Source organism: Oryzias latipes, chromosome 18 (assembly GCF_002234675.1).
Source record: "Oryzias latipes chromosome 18, ASM223467v1".
NCBI lineage: Eukaryota > Metazoa > Chordata > Actinopteri > Beloniformes > Adrianichthyidae > Oryzias > Oryzias latipes.
Window position 1 is genome coordinate 18,989,773 of NC_019876.2, and position 17,974 is coordinate 19,007,746.

The window sequence follows — 17,974 nt, forward strand, 5'->3', positions numbered from 1 at the left end:
TCAGGTTGCCTGGCATTTTAAATGTATCCAGCTAAAGCCAGACTATCCAAGTTGGAGGGCAGAAGTAATGAGACCTGACACTCCTCAGGGGAGAGAATAGGAGGCCTAGAGATAAAGGTAATCCCTCTCACCAAGCTAACACCTCCCACCCGTGCTGTCCCATGAACCCAGCAGGAAAGAATGGAACGGACAAACACACACACAAAAGCTTAAAATAATCAATAAATGTCATCACGTTTCCATGTCCATCTATATCTTGAAAAGTGTAAGTTTAAATGATACACGCTCATTTTAACCGCAAACATATGGTCGGGGCCAGCCGCCAACAATGGCTCCAACTAAGATTGATTGACTAATTCAAGGCTCATTCACAAAAACACTTCAACAGATAATGGGAAAATTAGGATACATTAACCCAAAGCTAAAAAAAAAACAACTGTCAAAGATTAATTAACAGGTTTGAGGGGTTACGTAAAAAACAGAACTTTATTTTGTGCTAATAGTGTTTAATGTCTTTAAGCCAAAAAAAATTGCTAATGACAATAATAAATCCAAACAGTGATAAGCAGTAAAACCCGTATTAACTGATTTCATTCTTAAAAGACCCATTCTGATGAAAATTATGTTTTTGGTGTTTTTAACATGTTCGTGTGGCATCCTTTTGATGATGAAAGAAAACTAAACCTAAATTGCATTTCTTAGTGTTTTTTTTAATTCAAACTGTTAATCTGGAGCAGACAAAAAACTGTTGTTTGAGAAAGAGCTTATTTGTCATATAGAAAATACGTTGGGCTGGCCACAAACTCCCTGATCTGCTCCATTCTGATGCATCCACTTGTAGACGACTAGATTTCCTGATGAACTACTGCAGCTCTAAAAGTTCTGTGGTGTTGTGTGCTAAAGAACGACACAGGTTTTTTAAAATTTTTATTTTAGCTAAAATTGGCATGATAATAGTTAAAAGACCACAGGAAACGCTTTTAAAATCCTGTAGTCAAACAGATGATGGGACTTTAAGTAACGAGACAAATCATACTGTTTCCTACCTTCATGTTCTTGGATTCCAAGTTAAGTACACTACATTACCAAAAGTATTGGCTCACCTATCCAAGTGATCAGAATCAGGTGTCCTAAACACTTGGCCTGGCCACAAGTGTATAAAATCAAGCACTCAGGCATGCAGACTGTTTTTGGGAAAGATTGAGCTGCTCTCAGTAGTTCAGTATATTCCAGCGTGGAACTGTCATAGCCACCTGTGCAAAAAATCCAGTAGTGAAATTTCCTCCACAGTCAACTGTCAGCTAAACAAAATGAAAGAGGTTGGGAACAACAGCAACTCAGCCACAAAGTGTTAGGTCATGTAAACTGATGGAGAGGGGTCAACAGATGCTGAAGCTCATAGTGTTAAGAGGTCACCAACTTTCTGCTCTGTCAATTGCTGTGGAGTTTTAAACTTCATGCGACCTTCAGATCAGCCCAAAGATAGTAGGCAGAGAGCTTCATGGAATGGGTTTCCATGGCCAAGCAACCACATCCAAGCCACACATCACCAGGTGCAATCCAAAGCGTTAGATGCAGTGGTGTAAACCATTTCGGACTGCATTGTGCCGAGTATAAAATTTAGTGGAGGAGGAATTATGGTATTGTGTTGTTTTTCAGGACTAGGGCTTGGCCCCTTAAATGCTTCAGGATACCAAAACATTTTGGACAAGTCCATGCTCCATGCTCTAAGAATAAACAAGAGCATGAATAAACAAGAGTTCAGAGTCGACCAAGTAAGCACCATTGAGGGCAAACGAACTGGCGATGAATACTAGTCTGGAGCCATCTTATACACAGATGCAGGTGATGAGGTGAATGCCGACAGCTGGGTCCAATCTAGGAGGAAGCAGAGAAGGGAGGGGGCAGGAGAGGACTCCGGGGGGGTACCATGACAAAATCACAGTGAAGACTGTGAGCAAAGGGATCTTGTCCAGCATCAACTTTTCACTTTTCCGTTCTCCTGGTAGATTGGTCAAACATTCCCATAAACACTATTTAAAGTTGCATAAATATCTTCTTGGAACACCTGGGCGTTCTCAGTCTTAAGGTTGTCTCAGTGTAAGCAGTGCTGTACGCAAAGCTGGGGCTGACATCCAAGAGAGGATCAGATAAGGCAAGTCACCGCAGTAGGAATTAATGAGTATTATAGTCTTAGCTAAAAAAAAAGCCCTGCATTAAGTCCCTGTGGATTTCTGAACCACTCTGGAGACCAGGCAAGAAAGAAAACATGAAATTAAGCAAAGAAAATAATGTTTTCTGAACAAGTTTCTTCATAGGGAAAATCAATTAACGCTATTAAACTTATTTAAAGACCACAGTTTAATGACCTTTTCATCATGTCATTTAACATTTCAGTTAAAAATTGTGTGCAGATAAAGGTTTGTACCTTTATCTGAACATTAAAGGAACAACCTTTGTTCCTTTAATGTTCAGCATCATTTAATCATTTTCTTTAAAAAAAAATTCTCTATTAGTCAAAGCTTAATAAATGAATGAAAAAGGGGTTCAATAAAACTTCAACTGATGTATCTGAACATCAAGCTTGAACACGAACAGCTTCAAGCGAAAATCATTTACTTAAAGACCAGCTGTCTTTTTCTTGTTTTCCTTTAAAAAGTGAGCTTTAAGAAAAATGTCAGAAAATGTTTAGGAATTTGACGTTGATAAAAACATGCATTTAGAGAAAAATCCTGGCTTTTTTTAAATTTCCCTTCTACTTACTATGTAGTGCACTCTCTATGTCGTTCATCTTTTTGTTGGGATGTCCAAATCTACACTTCCAAAAACCAGGGCCCTGGCAATTTCCCAAAAGTGCGCATCAATGCCCACTAGATTGGCGCTTGTAGACGTTCGAACAATGTTAATTGATGATAAATGCTCAATAATTTTTTTTTTAAATCATCCACGTTTTCATCATCAGAACACTGTTGCTACATACATAGTCTTCGGAAAATGTTCATAACTAAAAAATATTTATTTTGGGGAAAAAGTGGTGTCATATTTGGTGTTAAAAAAATAAAAATGTGAATTGCATTAAAATTCAGGGCCGTGGATGATCCCGCACTATAAAGTATTTCGGGGTTATAGGAAGTAGGAGAGAATTCTGACACAGCTCAGGATTAAATTGAGATTTTAAAAATTGGTCCCTAAAAGAGTAGTAAAAATGACCACAATAATCCAAACTTTTTCATCACAGCGTTTGGTCTCCATCAGAGACTAATTCTTTGGACAGTGAATGGTTTGGAAAGCACTAGAGCCTTTCTTTACCAATTAAAAGGCCACTATTGGCTGAAAACCAGGGTCACAGTGGCTCAGGTGGTTGAGCAGGTCAGCCAATGATCAAAAGGTCAGTGGCTTGAACCCCCATTCCTGCAGTCAACTGACACCTCACCCTCTCTGCCTCCAGTGTGGCTCCACTGGTGTGTAAATGTGTATGAATGTCCCTGTGCCCCTGATAGCCACACCCTCATTCATCACCAAGCATGAATGAGGAGTTGATGATTGATGACTACATATATGTACTTTGATAGTCTAGAAAAGCACAGGAAAATCCAAATTAGACATTTAATGATTGCCATGCATTTTTTTAAAAATGCCAGAGGCATCCTACATCCCCAAAAGCAAAGAAGCATGTGTCAGTAAAAAGTTACAAATGGTCTCTTTTTAAATCGACAAGTGGCTGTTGAATCCTGGCTTCCAGGAAAGTCTTCTGGCAGCTTTTCAACAACTTACAGTTTTTTTTAAAATCCTGCCTACTTTTCAATTTCCCAAAGCTGGGGGTTTCTGTGATGAGACAGCGAAAATGGTGAAAAAGTGGAAAAAAATATTTGATTTTATTCTTTCAATACAAGCCGTTCATGTGAGCTCATACTTTTTCCTATTTCTTCAAAATTTATGGTCAAACCCTGCTTTAGGAAAGACGTTTAATTAAAAGGTTCAGTCGTTTTTGCAAGAAGAATTTGAAAAATGAAATACAGTCTATAGTAGGATGTAGTTTCTTCAAAGTGTACGTCTGACAAGTTATCTGTCCTATCTGTTATTTAACTATCTTTCTGAGACAGATGGCAAATAAATTGGATTACACCATGTTCATTAAGATTATAAAGTTATTTTTTGTGGAACTGAGTGGTGTTTGTTGATCGTACCTGCTGTTTTACAGTAAATGTTAAATGTGAAAGTCAGATTAAGCACCAAACACGTTTGCCAAACAATGGCTTTGACTTCAAAAGGAGGGTCTCTGAAAATTCTTAGATGCTTGATAAAGAGGACACAATACCATAATACCATAACACCAATAACACTCCTGTGTTAGCTTCACTTCACTGGCTCCCAGTTGATTCTAGAATTAAGTTCAAAATCCTCCTGTTAACCTATAAGGCCTTACATGGTATGAACCCATCCTATATCAAAGACCTCACAGTGCCTTACCACTCAAACAGAACACTTCATTCACAAAATGCAGGACTACTTGTGGTTCCTAAAATTTTTAAAAGAAGAGTGGGAGGTAGAGCCTTCAGCCACCAAGCCCCTGTTTTATGGAATAAGGTCACAGCTCATGTACTACACATGTCCCTCAAAGTGCTTTGCATAAAATACAATAAAAATGTAAAAACAAAATGACACGACAAACACCCCCCCCCCCCCCCCCCATACACGCACATACACACACCATGATAAAAAGAGTGATAAAATAATGGAATGTAGAGACCTCACTTTGTACTGACGTGGGGAAACGATGTTTTGGGGACATGTCCACATCAGTGACCCCCCACCCAAGTTTATGGAGTACACTATCACAGGACCCATTTTACTTAAAAATGGTAAGTTGGATACTGGAAAATAATTGTTAAAGTTGTATGGATCTAAATTACTCTTCTTCAAAAAAAGGCATCACCACTGCCGTTTTAAATGCAGTCGGGAAGACACCTGTCTGAAGAGAGTAATTTACAATATTTAAAAACTCAACTCGTGAAATGTTTTTAACAGTGATGTGGGGATTGGGTCTAAAAGGCAGGTGGTTGGCTTTAACTGATAGAAAACTTGACCAAGCATCAACCAGGACACAATTTCCAGTGTTTCCTCTGATGAATGCAATGCTATAGTTTCATTCAAAACACCTTTTTGAGTTAAGAGACTAGATCTAATAGCATTGATTTCACTCCTGAAGTGGTCTGCAAAACTCTCACATGTAGCATCCGAGGCTGCTATGGAGGACCTTTGAGAGTCTCTTTTAGTTAAACTGTCTATTGTTTTAAAGAGAACTTTAGGGTCATTTTTGTTTTGTAAAATTAATTTTGAGAAGTGGAGGGTTCTAGCTTTTTTTATTGCATGACTGTACATCATTTGCTGTTCTTTAAAAATTTTGTGATGTACAGTAAATTTTGTTTTGCTCCACCACCTCTCCGCTCTCCTGCATTCACGTTTCAAAGCTCTGATTGGTTCGTTCCTCCAGGGTGCTGTAGCTTTTGCTTTCAACGTCTCAGTTTTAAGTGGAGCTACAGCATTAATGGCTGACTGTAGTTTGTTGTTAAAAAAAATCTGAGCAAGAGTTTGATGTAAAATATTATTTAAATTTGCAGCCACATCAGGAGTTATGTATCGTTTTCTCACAGTTCTCGCTGGAGCTTCCTGTCGAGTAAAACTGTTGATATATTAAGAAATAGTGATCTGACACAGCCATGTCAACAACAGAGGACACACTACAGGACAGGCCATAGTCTATGACCAAGTCTAGAGTGTAAGAGAGGTCAACACAGTTTCTACAAAGTAAGGCTTAAAACATTCCTTTTTGGACAGGCTTATTGCCGGACTAGCTAGTAATCAGAGAATGTTTAACTTACTGTTAATTTTTTTAAATTAAACTTAAGAATAACAATTATTCGTTAATAGGCTGATAGAAGTTTGAAGCTGGGGAAACTATGGTGCACCGGGGATCTGTCCTTTATTCTTATCTACTTCGACTCTCCTTCTCTCCTCTATTCTTAATCATTGTTTAGCATTTAGTTCCCCATGTCTCTGATGGTGCAGTGTGATTCATGTACTGTGCCTCTTTCTCACTCCACTGAGGGAGTGGGAGTGCTTCCAGAATCCAGAATCCAGAATCCACGGACGAGTCAGTCCGTGCTCCTTTACCTGACCAAGTACCTCGTCTCTGGCTCGTCTCTGCTACTGGTCCTACACTTGGCTGTGGATCCTTCCTCTGGCTCGTCTCGCCTCCGCAGCCTTCCACCAACTCCATCTGGATAAAGCTCATCTGCTGGACCTTAAATATGTAGTTGTAGAGTTAGATAAGTTAATTCTTCTCTATGAGTTCTGGTAATTTGCCTGTCCGTCCTGGGGGAGGATCCCTCCTTCATGTGGGCACCCCTGAGGTTTCTTCGTTTTTTCCGGAATCCGTTTTTTTAGGGGTTTTTCCTTACCGCGAAGGGGGGTCTAAGGGCAGTCTGTTTAGTTAGTTCAGTTTCATTTAATATACTATTAAATTCTATGTATTCATGATCTTTTGATTTTATGTTTACTTTACAATTACCGGTACGAAGCCCATTGAGATGACTGTTGTTGTGATTTTGGGCTATACAAATAAAATTGAACTGAATTAACCCTTGTGCTTTCTTAGATGACCCCACCCTTACATTGACTTGTTCTCCCTACCGTGACAAAGGTGGATAAAGGTGGAAAGATTTCATGTAATCCATGGACACCAGTGAAGATCACAAATCATTGAAAAAAAGGGTTCAGAGTACTTTCTAGTTAATAAGTATGTGCAGATCAAAAAATAAATAAGTACAACATCTTACCGAGAGGGAAAAAAAAGGGAAATGCACCAAGGGTCATAAAAATGTAGAGTAGTTTAAAATTGCACAAAATATTTTTTGAAGTGATATAGAGTAAAATGACTAAGAAAACAAATGAGGAAATTTCTAGTTGGTTCACTTGGAACAGCTCAGATTATAAAGTCTCATGGCAGCAGGTTGTAACGACTTATCTACCGGTACATAAAATATTTATATTATAGGGTTTTTTTTCCATTGTATTTTTACAGCAGAGTTTTGGGAACTTCACAAAACAAAGAAGGATGAAGAACCAAAACGCAAATGTGAGCACATGCATTCAGCTTTTCCTTGTTCATCTGAGTTCTTTAACCCAAAAGCTTTCCCTCTTACTCCTGCTGTGATATAGCTGTATATATATATATATATATATATATACATATATAAGTCAATTTAGTTGTTTGTTTGCCACGCCCCCTTGCGTGGTCAGAGGCAACAATGCAATCTTAAGTAACAAAGCTAAATGGAGTATTTTTGGGACAAGGGGAGGGGAAGACGCAAGAGGATAGACCTGTCTGAGAGGATACGGCTATTGAGTTGTAAATGAGCTTGTAATTAGCTCTTACACATTTGCTGGAGGGAATTAGTGTGTGCGTGAGTGTATGTTTAGTGCAAAGATTGTGTGTGTGTGTGTGTGTGTGCCCATGCTCTTGGGTGTCTGCTATTGTGTTTTTAACCCCTTTTCCTTAGAATAAGGGCTGTTGGTGATAAGCAGATAATACTAATTACTTCTCCTCCTAGTTTCTCCTTAATTGTGCTTGGTGTGGGTTTATACAGGATGTAATACCCCCCCCCCCAATTCTGCACCCACATGCACACGCAGATGCATCCCTACTGATTCGCCTGTTGTCAAAATCAACAGGTCATATTATACATAAGCGGGTTATTTTAAGCCACTGATTAATTATGCCAAGTGGGGCTCCACCAAAAATGTGATCCCACCAATCAGGGTCACAGAGTGTTTGTGTGTGTGGGGGTGTGTAGATTCAAATTTCTATTAACATTAACATATGCACCAGCTTCCCCCTCTCCTTATATTCAATTAGCAACTATAATTATAATCACTGTAACTACAAGCTACTGGGATAGCTTACACAGTAGTCTATTTTTTGCACTGTGTGGTAGCTCTCATACACCCTTTTTATTTCTGTTACACTTTGCTCAGTAAAAAGAATAGACTGCTTTGTTTCAAGAGATGATAAAATTGTGGAATATATGAGGCAGGTTCTCTATAAGTGGACAGAAAAACTTTAGAATTTCCTTCTTCAAAAAGTTCTTCAAAAGTGCTTTTTAAAGAGTTTTTATAACCAAAGATTTAAAGATGCTGCTGAAAATAGAGGGACGTGAGACGTGGTGGCTTGGGTTGCTTTCACAGTGTTGTAGCGCTATCGACTCGGTTCAAGTGTGCGGACAATACTGATGGTTTTCACACCTAAGTTTGTTGTGGTATGCTTCAATCATTGACTGTAATGTAATGTTCACACCACATTTGGGAATGCGGGATCAAGCAGCAACTTACAATGGAAGGTTCATGTAAACGTGTGTATATGCGTGCGTTCAAAACTCTTGCATTTGCCGCAACTTTTTAATGATAGTTTTTGGGCTCTACGTTCAAAACCCGTGGCAATTAAACATGTGTTGAAAGTTAAACTTTCACCAGTACGGGACTTGGATTTGGTAGTGACGTATGGGTAGCATCCTCTTCAAAATGCGTAAGTGTCAATCATTTGTAAATTGATCACGAAAATTTATAGTATCACGAAAATTAATAATTGTGGTTTGTGCCCAGTCAAAATGGTATGACACCATTTCTCTCATTTGTTAGAATATCGTAAGATTTGCACTTCTTCTACGTTTGCCATCAAGCCTCTTCCAACTGTGATTACATGTGCTAGCATCGGAAAGCGACAGTCCATTGGTAACACCTTATACTAAAAGCGCGTTCAAGAATGTGCGTTTAGTGGGATCTTGAATGTGCATCACATGCCCGGTGTATGTAGCATGTGGAAACTGGATAGTGTGTGATGTCACCCATAGAAAATGCCGTAATTCCGGCTCCGATGAAATGAAGTCTATTCAGTCACCATTTTCTTTTTAGATACAGACATTGCCATGTTGGAACCAGACAATGTCAGTAAGCAGTGGTTGGTCCGAGTTGGTCTGAGTCAATGTTTCTACCACTCTCGCCAAGTAGGAGTGAGCTTGAAAGCAGAATCTGGAGTATCTGTCAATTAATTGTTTTGAATGTTCAACGTGGGGGGCCAGCGGGCATCCCATACTTTTATTGAGGCATCTGATTGGTCAGTTCATAACTTGAATAACTTGCGCTACAGAAATAACATCATGGAAAAAATGTAGGATTCGCAAGAACACTTTAAAACATACTAGAGCAAGAACGTTTTTTCTGACAAATAAAATGACTGAGTAATAGCTTATTTCTCTATAAAAGAAATAAGCTATTAGAAGGGGGTTCAGTCACTCCAGTTCTGATATACAGTTTATTCTTTCACACACAAATCTCCATGGAGCAAAACAAAGAATAAAGTAGACAAGAATGTCAACAAAAACAATCCCACTCTTTTAACAGCTTATCGGTCAGTAAACTGACCAGGAAATAAAAAGAACAAAAATGACACAATGTCTATCTAACCGATATTTAAAAATGGTTGAATCATTTGCTTATTTAAATTTATGACCTTTTTTTGCTTGCTACTTCTGATGCATGCCATTGATGTCCTGTCTTTGGGTTCTCAAAAAGTCCATCTGCATTCACGGTTCTAAAAAAAAATAACTTTGGTGCAAATCAACTTGTGATTGTAAAAGTACCTTTGGAGTGCTGTCACACTAGTCTGGGTGATTTGTTTTAATAAGGCAATGGGGAATGTGTAAAGGTTTACCACATTTGTTACTTCACTTTCAAGAGCAAAAAAAACCAAACAAATCGGGCAGCTACATACACTATATTACCAAAGATATTTACTCTCCCATCTAAAGGATCAGAATCAGGTGTCCTAATCACTTGGTCTGGCCATAGGTGTTTAAAATCAGGCACACAGGCATGCAGACTGCTTTTACAAACCTTTGTGAAAGATTGGGCCGCTCTCAGGAGTTCAATGGATTCCAGCGTGGAAATGTCATAGGATGCCACCTGTGCAACAAATCCAGTAATGAAATATCCTGACTCCTAAATATTCCACAGTCAACTGTCAGCTCTATCATAATGAAATGAAAGAGTTTTGGAACTACAGCAACTCAGCCACAAAGTGCTAAGTCATGTAAACTAAAGTGCAGGGGTCAATGGAGGCTGAAGCTCATAGTGTTAAGAGGTCACCAAATTTCTGTTCAGTCAATTGCTACAGAGCTCCAAACTTCATGTGACATTCAGGTCATACCAAGTACAGTACGCAGAGAGCTTTATGGAATAGGTTTCCATGGCTGAGCAGCTACATCAAAGCCCCACATCACCAAGTGCAATCCAAAGATGGGATGCAATGGTGTAAAGCACACCGCCACTGGACTCTAGAGAGGTGGAGACGCGTTCTCTGGAGTGATGAATAACGCTATTCCATCTGGCAATCTGATGGCCGAGTCTGGGTTTGGAGGTTCCCAGGAGTACAGTACATTTCGGACTTCACTGTGCCAAGTATGAAATGTGGTGGAGGAAGAATTATTGTGTTGTGTTGTTTTTAAGGACTTGGGCTTGGCCCCTTAGTTCCAGTGTAAGGAACTCTGAATGCTTCAGGATACCAAAACATTTTGGCCAAGTCCATGCTCCCAACCTTGTGGGAACAGTTTAGAGTGAGCCCCTTCCTCTTCCAACATAACTGTGCACCAGTGCACAAAACGAGGTCCATAAAGACATGGATGACAGAACCGATAGAACACCTTTGGGAAGAATTAGAGCAGAGACTGAGAACCAGGCCCTCTCGACCAATATCAGTGTATGACTGTGATATAGTGTACGCTGAAAGGCTTAAAAAAAAGGTATGATATAGACCCAATAAAATGTGAGCTGACTCCCAAGTAATAACTGTTTAACTATTGATTCATTTATTGTTTTTATTTCAAAATCAATATTGTTTGAGTTTTAAAAAATTAAACTGTTTAAAAATAATCAGCAGTTATTTTTTATTCAATAAAATCATAAATCTTGCAGTAAAAAACAGAAAAAATGTTTTTTGTCATGATTTCGAGGAACGGAAACAGACCTAGATGCTGGAATCCGGAAAGATCACGGAACTCTGTAGTGGATTATAGAAAGATTTATTGTCCAGATATGTCGGAGGAACTTGAGTAGCAACGCCTGAGACGAAGGAGATGGACTGAGGACCTGTGGGTAAGTAGAGCGTTCCAAAAAAGGAGGCGAGGCGTGGTGTGGAGTCGTGGCTCGACATGGAGTCTTGGAGTCTTTTGTGACAGCAAAAGCAGGTTGAGAGAAGGTGGAGAAGCCTCAGTGATAATAACTGCTGCATCAGTGCCAAGCCAGGTTTCAGTTAAAAACAGACAAGTTACATTAGTTAAAATACTTATTTAAAATGGATCTGACATTTAAAAGAGCAATTTTTATTGTTAAAATCTGATGTGAGCAAGACGTGGCTTTAGTGACTGGTATTGTGTGAATTGGATGGAGACGTCTGACACCAGAAGCACGTGGACGTGAATGGAAATTATTTGAATATCTATTATGTACTGGTATGTGTGTGGCAGAGAATGAAAAGTCTGGGGTGTGGGTGTCCTGGTTCAATCGTCAGCTGGAAATGGCTTTGTAAGAACGGAGCGTGATGTCAATATTCATAAAGAGAAAACACAATCCTTTATGTTAAACCGTCCGCTTTGAAGAGGCATGGTCTATTGTAAACGGTTGTGAAATTATCAATGTAAGGAATACTCATGGAGCGATAGTATGTTTTTAACCAAATGTAAAGCAGATGCGTGAGAACATGATGTCTCCATAACGGGGTGCGGGCAGTGGTCCAGCTATGATGCAAACTATGTTTAATTGTTGGATGTTGGAATGAGGTTGAAGTCCATTTTCAGAGTCTCAGATTGATGCAGTTTCAGATTGTTGGTGTCTGCATGCTTTATGAATGTTTTAGCAGAGGGGTTTTTAACAGTGAGTTAGGCAGAGTTAATAATATCCTTCACAACTGCTCCAGAGAGTGACAGTGTGTGGCACCTGGCAACTTAGACATGCCAAACAATGGAGTCTCCCACAACGAGCACGGGCTGGCACACATCAGGTCCGGATCTCCCAGCAACGGCAGCAGCAGCAGCCCCTGCTCCACTGGGCTCAGGTGGGGAGATTGGAGCCCCAGAGTGATATTTACTTGAAGACTGTATAATGTAAATGTAATGTTTCCCACAAATCATTTTTGTGTAAAAAAAAATCTGCCAAAATCCAGTGTGGGTCCTTAGGCAAGATCCTTCGCGCTGCTGCCTATCTGGGTCTCTCTGTGCCTTGAAAATACAGGGTTGTGCATGGAATGACAACTCTCTGCCAATTAACCTGTGCGGATCTGTGAAAGCTGATTTACTGTGGCGACCCCTGATGGGATGTGCTGAAAGGTGAACGTTTTGTACAGCTGGTTTGAGTAAGACAAAGCTCTTAAACTCCACAAAATACTTGTGAAAAAAGGCTTTTATGAGGAGGAACAACTAGATTCTATTCAAAGTATTTTCCTCACATGGGTAGAGATCAAGTTATTCTGATTCTTTAGACTCTTCCAAGTTGAAGTTCTTGAAGTGGACCCTTTCATGGGTGGATAAAGCCTCCTGTTTCAAAATAGATGAGGACTTTGCACTTGGTTTATGTCTGATTTTGTTTCTCTTCAGACAAAATTTAAGCTCCTTCACAGTCTTTTAGAGGCCAGACAAAGATTTACCTGACTGCAACCTTTATGAAAAATCTATAGTTATGCTGAGGGATTAGCATTTGTCTGTCCTTAGTGGTGTCTGGTAAAGAAAAATGTAATATCTTAACTATGGAGCATTTGTTTGCAAATGTTTAGGGTATAAGAAAATAACTCTTTAGACTGATTAATGAGCTAAACAGAGATCAGAAGGATTGAAGCAAGCAGATCATTAATTCTGTGTCCTGACTTGCTTTGTCCTGTACACTGATGTCCAGGGGCGTTTTCATTATGCCCTGGCCTGACAAGAGGTCGCAGAGGATAGCTAATGTGCAATCCATGTCTGTTTTAATTACATGGGTATTAGCAGGTGGGGGATCGCTGCAGCTTTGTGCCCCCAACATGCCCCCCCCCCCCCCCAAATGTTTTGATGCATGTGATGACTTCTCATCTGCATGGCACTACAGAGTCACACAGGCATGGTTGTTATTTCCTCTTATCAGATATATGCAATAGTGAAACACCTGAGGGGAAATTATCTTTAAACATTTGGGTTCCTGCAGACTTGATGTAATAGCTCCTGCTCATCTCATGGAGATCCGGCCATCTCAAACACCAATCCTTACTTGTTTGCTCACTGCACTTACTGGCAGTCAGTGTATCCTTAGGCTAAGCCAAACAAGCTGATCAGCCAGGCACCTCTGCACACACCGCCCCCCGCAAAGAGGCTAATGGCCGGGATGTATAATCCTTCTCAAAACAACCACAGAGATGCTAATTGTATCTAGCTATAAATACTGACGACTACTTGTCCCCGTTCTTCATTTGCCTCTCCTTCTCTAAATGCAGAGCCTTCACCGCGGGCTTCCCTGAAGGATTTTCCCCAATACGAGGAAAGACTCGGTTACATAAGAGAGGTGGGAGATAGAGGCTGCAGGTGTCAACAAACTTGCTGGAACAGAGAAGAGAGCAGGCGGAGAGAGGAGCTTTACGCACAGAAAACTAATTTTACGCATCAACGGAACGTTTCTGAACCGAAAGGACGAAGCAACATGTTTCCTCTGCCGATGTTCACTCCGGACCAGGTCGCTCGGGTGTGCGAGAATTTGGAGGAGACCGGGGATATCGAACGCCTTGGGCGGTTTCTGTGGTCTTTGCCCGCCGCCGTCCCCGGTTCGGCCGGGGAAGCGCTCAACAGGCACGAATCCGTAATGCGCGCAAGAGCGCTGGTTGCCTTCCACGTGGGGAACTTTGAGGCTCTGTATCAGATCCTCCAAAGCCACCGGTTTACGCGCGAGTCGCACGCCAAGCTGCAAGATCTGTGGCTGGACGCGCACTACAGGGAGGCGGAAAGACTCAGGGGGCGTCCTCTGGGTCCCGTGGAGAAATACCGCATCCGCAAGAAGTTCCCTCTGCCCCGCACCATCTGGGACGGCGAGCAGAAGACGCACTGCTTTAAGGTAAACGAGTTCACATGATCCTTTATTATAGCTGTTGCACACATTGAGAGCCACCATCATATAACTCTTTGAGTGCAACTTGCTCCAAGTTGCCATTTCCAGAGAGCAATTTTTAACTTCACTGCAGTTACCAAACGGTCTGGTCTTTGAGCTCTTAAGATGATAAAGGTTACAGCCACACAGTGATCCTCCTGCCTTCTGCCGTCAGCTTTAAACTGCTTTAGGGATCCCGAGCTGTACGGTACGAACATCATGCCAAACATGACGCTCCACCTGGTATTTTATAGCACCGCTGAACCATGACAGAACATTTGGTTTGGCATTTCAAAAAAGTTTTTATGCTTGTTTCGCCTTTAAGATATTGAAATACACTGAAATTAAAATGAATCTGTAGCCTTTAACACACATTTAACATAAGATACCTAACTGAACACAAAAACCCAGTTTTGTCTTAAAGAAAGTTATTTTCATAGGATTTTAATTGGTTTAGAGTTGAAACAAAAGAAAAAATCTCCCCAAATAGCATTAAGGTTAAGAAAAAAGTACATTTCACAAATTCTCTTCTTTCCGTGCTTCAAAATGGAGCATAAATGATTAATTTAGATAATTATTTGAAGTTATAAATAAAATCACCATGCAACAGACTGGCGACCTGTCCAGAGGGGCCCCCTGCCTTCGCAGGGATAGGCTCTGGCCGCCCGACCCTGAAAGGGAATAAACGGAAGAAGATGAATGAATGAATAAAAATAAAAGCTATACAGTATTTGAAGTTTCTCTGCATGTTTTTTATCCCTCTAGTGGCAGTCAGAAGTTTTTCTCAAACTTATAATCTTTAATACTAAACCTCAAAGAGGAGTTGCAGGTCTAACAGCCTATTAATCCCCTTACCTTAATCCAATTTAGTGGATATACGTTGTTATGTTCTTTAATGCAGCTGGTGTTTATCTGTTTATTAATCCAGCCTTATATGATTACACACAGCATCATTTGAGAGTGATGAGATTACTGTGGTCTAATACATCAGTTTATCACACATGACGCTTTTATGTCAATATAAATCAGGCTGTAATCGAGCTACTTCTTATGAATTTTCTCCAGGAAAGAACTCGCAGTTTGTTGAGAGAGTGGTATCTCCAAGATCCGTACCCGAACCCATCCAGGAAACGCCACCTGGCCCAGGCCACAGGACTCACACCAACACAAGTTGGAAACTGGTTCAAGAATCGCCGTCAAAGAGACCGTGCGGCTTCTGCAAAGAACAGGTAAACCTTTATTATCCAACCAAAGTAGACTAGTATTCTAGTAGACACTGACACATAAAAATCGAATTCTACGTTCACACCAGGCATGTGACGTGTGAACAAATGCAAATGCATGTTTAGCCCAAAGTGTTCACACTGGACTGTTGGTACCTGATAGTGGCGCTTGTTCTCTTCTGACAGTTGGAAGAGGCTTGGTGTGAATTGCTAAAGTGGTGCAAATGTTGCTCTAGGTTTTTTTTTTTTGCAGCTCTATTCTGATACATGAAAGAATTGGTTTTATATACTTCCAGCCGGGCAACAAACCTTAATTATTCATTTCTTCTCTGTAATTCATTTTCTAACAGTTTTTGTGATTAAAAAGGGATCCCTTACATGCGTCACCACCAAATCTGAATCCCTGATTGCTCAAAGTTCAACCTGGTTCACTTTTCAACACGCGTTCAATGCCCATGCAAGTCATGGACTAAACAAATGTATAGAGTATCTCTAATAACAGCATTCATATCTGTCCTTCAACCCTCCAGGCTTCAGCAGGATCCTTCGCTTTTGCCCTCCGAAGGATCAACTGATGGCTTTCAGGAGCGCCAGCATCACTCCCAGCGACTCCCAGCCTCCCCTCAACACCCAGGCAGCCCAGAGGCAAGCGACTGCAGTACAGAGAATGAGCGTGTTGGAACAAGAGCGTCCACTCCAGAGATCTCTGTCAGCAGTGACAGTGAGTTTGAGCCTTGAGATGAGAGATTTTTTTATGGACGGACTCCTCAAAACGCAGAGAAGTCGGACAATGAGCTTCCAGAGTGGCTGCAGAAGCATGGGAGCTGCAGGGAGGACGGGTCAGGCCGGAAATAAGGGAGAGATTTGCACTTATAAAAGCACTGCTATAACTTATCTTCCCGAGGATCAGAACTCAACAGATGAAACAGACTTTTAAAGGTTTTACGACAGATTTAGACATATAACCTATTGTTTTTAGTTAATTTGAGTGTTTTCACTTTTTCATGTTTTATACTAATTTCAGTACAATGTTTTGATAAGAGACTTTTTGTACTAGTTTGAAGGAAAATACGTTTATTGTTTGGAAACAGTAATAGCAGTATAACAATGCCTTGACTAGGCCACAATTGAATGTGAATGTCAGCATGCACATCAATATTTTGAATGATTTCATTAGTGTGCTTTTATAACAAACAGTTTAAAGTTTTTTTGAGAAAATGTAGTTTTTCTGTTGCATACCTAGACTACCATGTGCATGTCAACATAAACACAAACCCATTCAACTCATCTGACTGCCTTAAGTGGGATGACACTACAGTGCAACATTGAGTCATTAACACCAACACATACATGTGTGATAAGGGCTGCAAAGAGGCTGCTTTAAACATAAACAGTTTTTGCTTTGAAGCTGTTTTTCCTGTTCACTTCTCTTGTTTTTGACACACTGGACAGCTGGTGGCGCTCTCAGATTGCTCTGGTTCCTGCTCACACAGCCATTACAATTCAGGGAGAATCTTCAGCCCTTGTCTGTTCTTAACTCCATGTGCCTATTGACATTTCAGAGCAGTGAGACGTGTTAACAGATCTGTCTTTGTGATGTCTTTCTTACAGATTTCACCTTCACAACAAATTTATGCATTTTAGATGGGTGTATTTTGTAAATGTTTGTGTGAATAAATTGAATCTATTTTTATCCAACAACACTTTAATTCACTGTTTTGTTAGTTTTGGACAGAATTAATACATGATCTATTATTATACCATGGTCCGGGTGCATACTCGATTCTAATTGGCTGCTGTGCGTGCATTTAAAAGTGATATACCACAGGATAACCGCACAGTAAAAAAATAAGTTCAGGTCACCTAGCTTAAATGTTCTGTATCACTGCGCCGGCTTCTTTTAAACAACCTTTTGCCTCATCATTTGGACAAAAGCAAGCAGTAAGAGGTGAACTTTCTCTCTGAACTGATGCTTTATTCAACCCATCGGAAAAGATCAGCATATATATATATATCGCTTTATATCGCCGAATCTTGACTGCAGCGGTGGTGCGGCGTGACGCAGACTATTTGTTACGTCGCGCCGCACCACATAAGAAATAGTCCGCTTTTTGTGAGAGAAGCAATCAAAATCGGAAAAAAAACAAGAATTAAGGACTAAAAACTGGTTAATATTTATTGCTTTTGTAAGTGACCATGGTATAAGTGGGTTAATGCTTTTCAAAGTGTGCATTATCACTTTTTAACGCACTTCGCGGAAGCACGTCAGGCGGTTCAGGCTTCCATTGCGTGCGTTAAAAAGTGAAAATGCATACTTCGTTGGCCATTAACCCTTACATAATTCTCCAAAGTCAGGCTTCAAGCTAAATCTTAGCATTTATAGAATTAGAGCATATTTAAGCTCTGCTGGAGGATTTACCTGAATTCCTCAAGCATTAATGCAAAAAAACAGTCATGCCTACAGTTTATTAACAACCCATATCTTGTGACATTGAAACTCCAATGACAGAAAATTCCAACCCTTTTTTTTACTGTTA

At 40.2% G+C, this 17,974-nt stretch overlaps 1 protein-coding gene across 1 annotated transcript; it reads left to right on the forward strand.

The window, feature by feature from the left end:
* The first annotated feature begins 13,333 nt into the window (after positions 1 to 13,333).
* Positions 13,334 to 17,135, forward strand: LOC101175353 (homeobox protein SIX6-like). The gene is made up of 3 exons (XM_004079929.4): positions 13,334 to 14,181; positions 15,280 to 15,443; positions 15,968 to 17,135. The coding sequence occupies exons 1-3, from the start codon at positions 13,774 to 13,776 to the stop codon at positions 16,173 to 16,175; spliced, it is 780 nt and encodes a 259-aa protein (XP_004079977.1). The 5' UTR covers positions 13,334 to 13,773; the 3' UTR covers positions 16,176 to 17,135.
* The last annotated feature ends 839 nt before the right edge of the window (positions 17,136 to 17,974 follow it).

Coding starts and splice junctions, on each gene's coding strand:
- LOC101175353 (XM_004079929.4), top strand. CDS start 13,774: ATGTTTCCTCTGCCGATGTTCACTCCGGACCAGGTCGCTCGGGTGTGC. Junction 14,182..15,279: donor AGAAGACGCACTGCTTTAAG/GTAAACGAGTTC, acceptor AATTTTCTCCAG/GAAAGAACTCGCAGTTTGTT. Junction 15,444..15,967: donor GCGGCTTCTGCAAAGAACAG/GTAAACCTTTAT, acceptor TCAACCCTCCAG/GCTTCAGCAGGATCCTTCGC.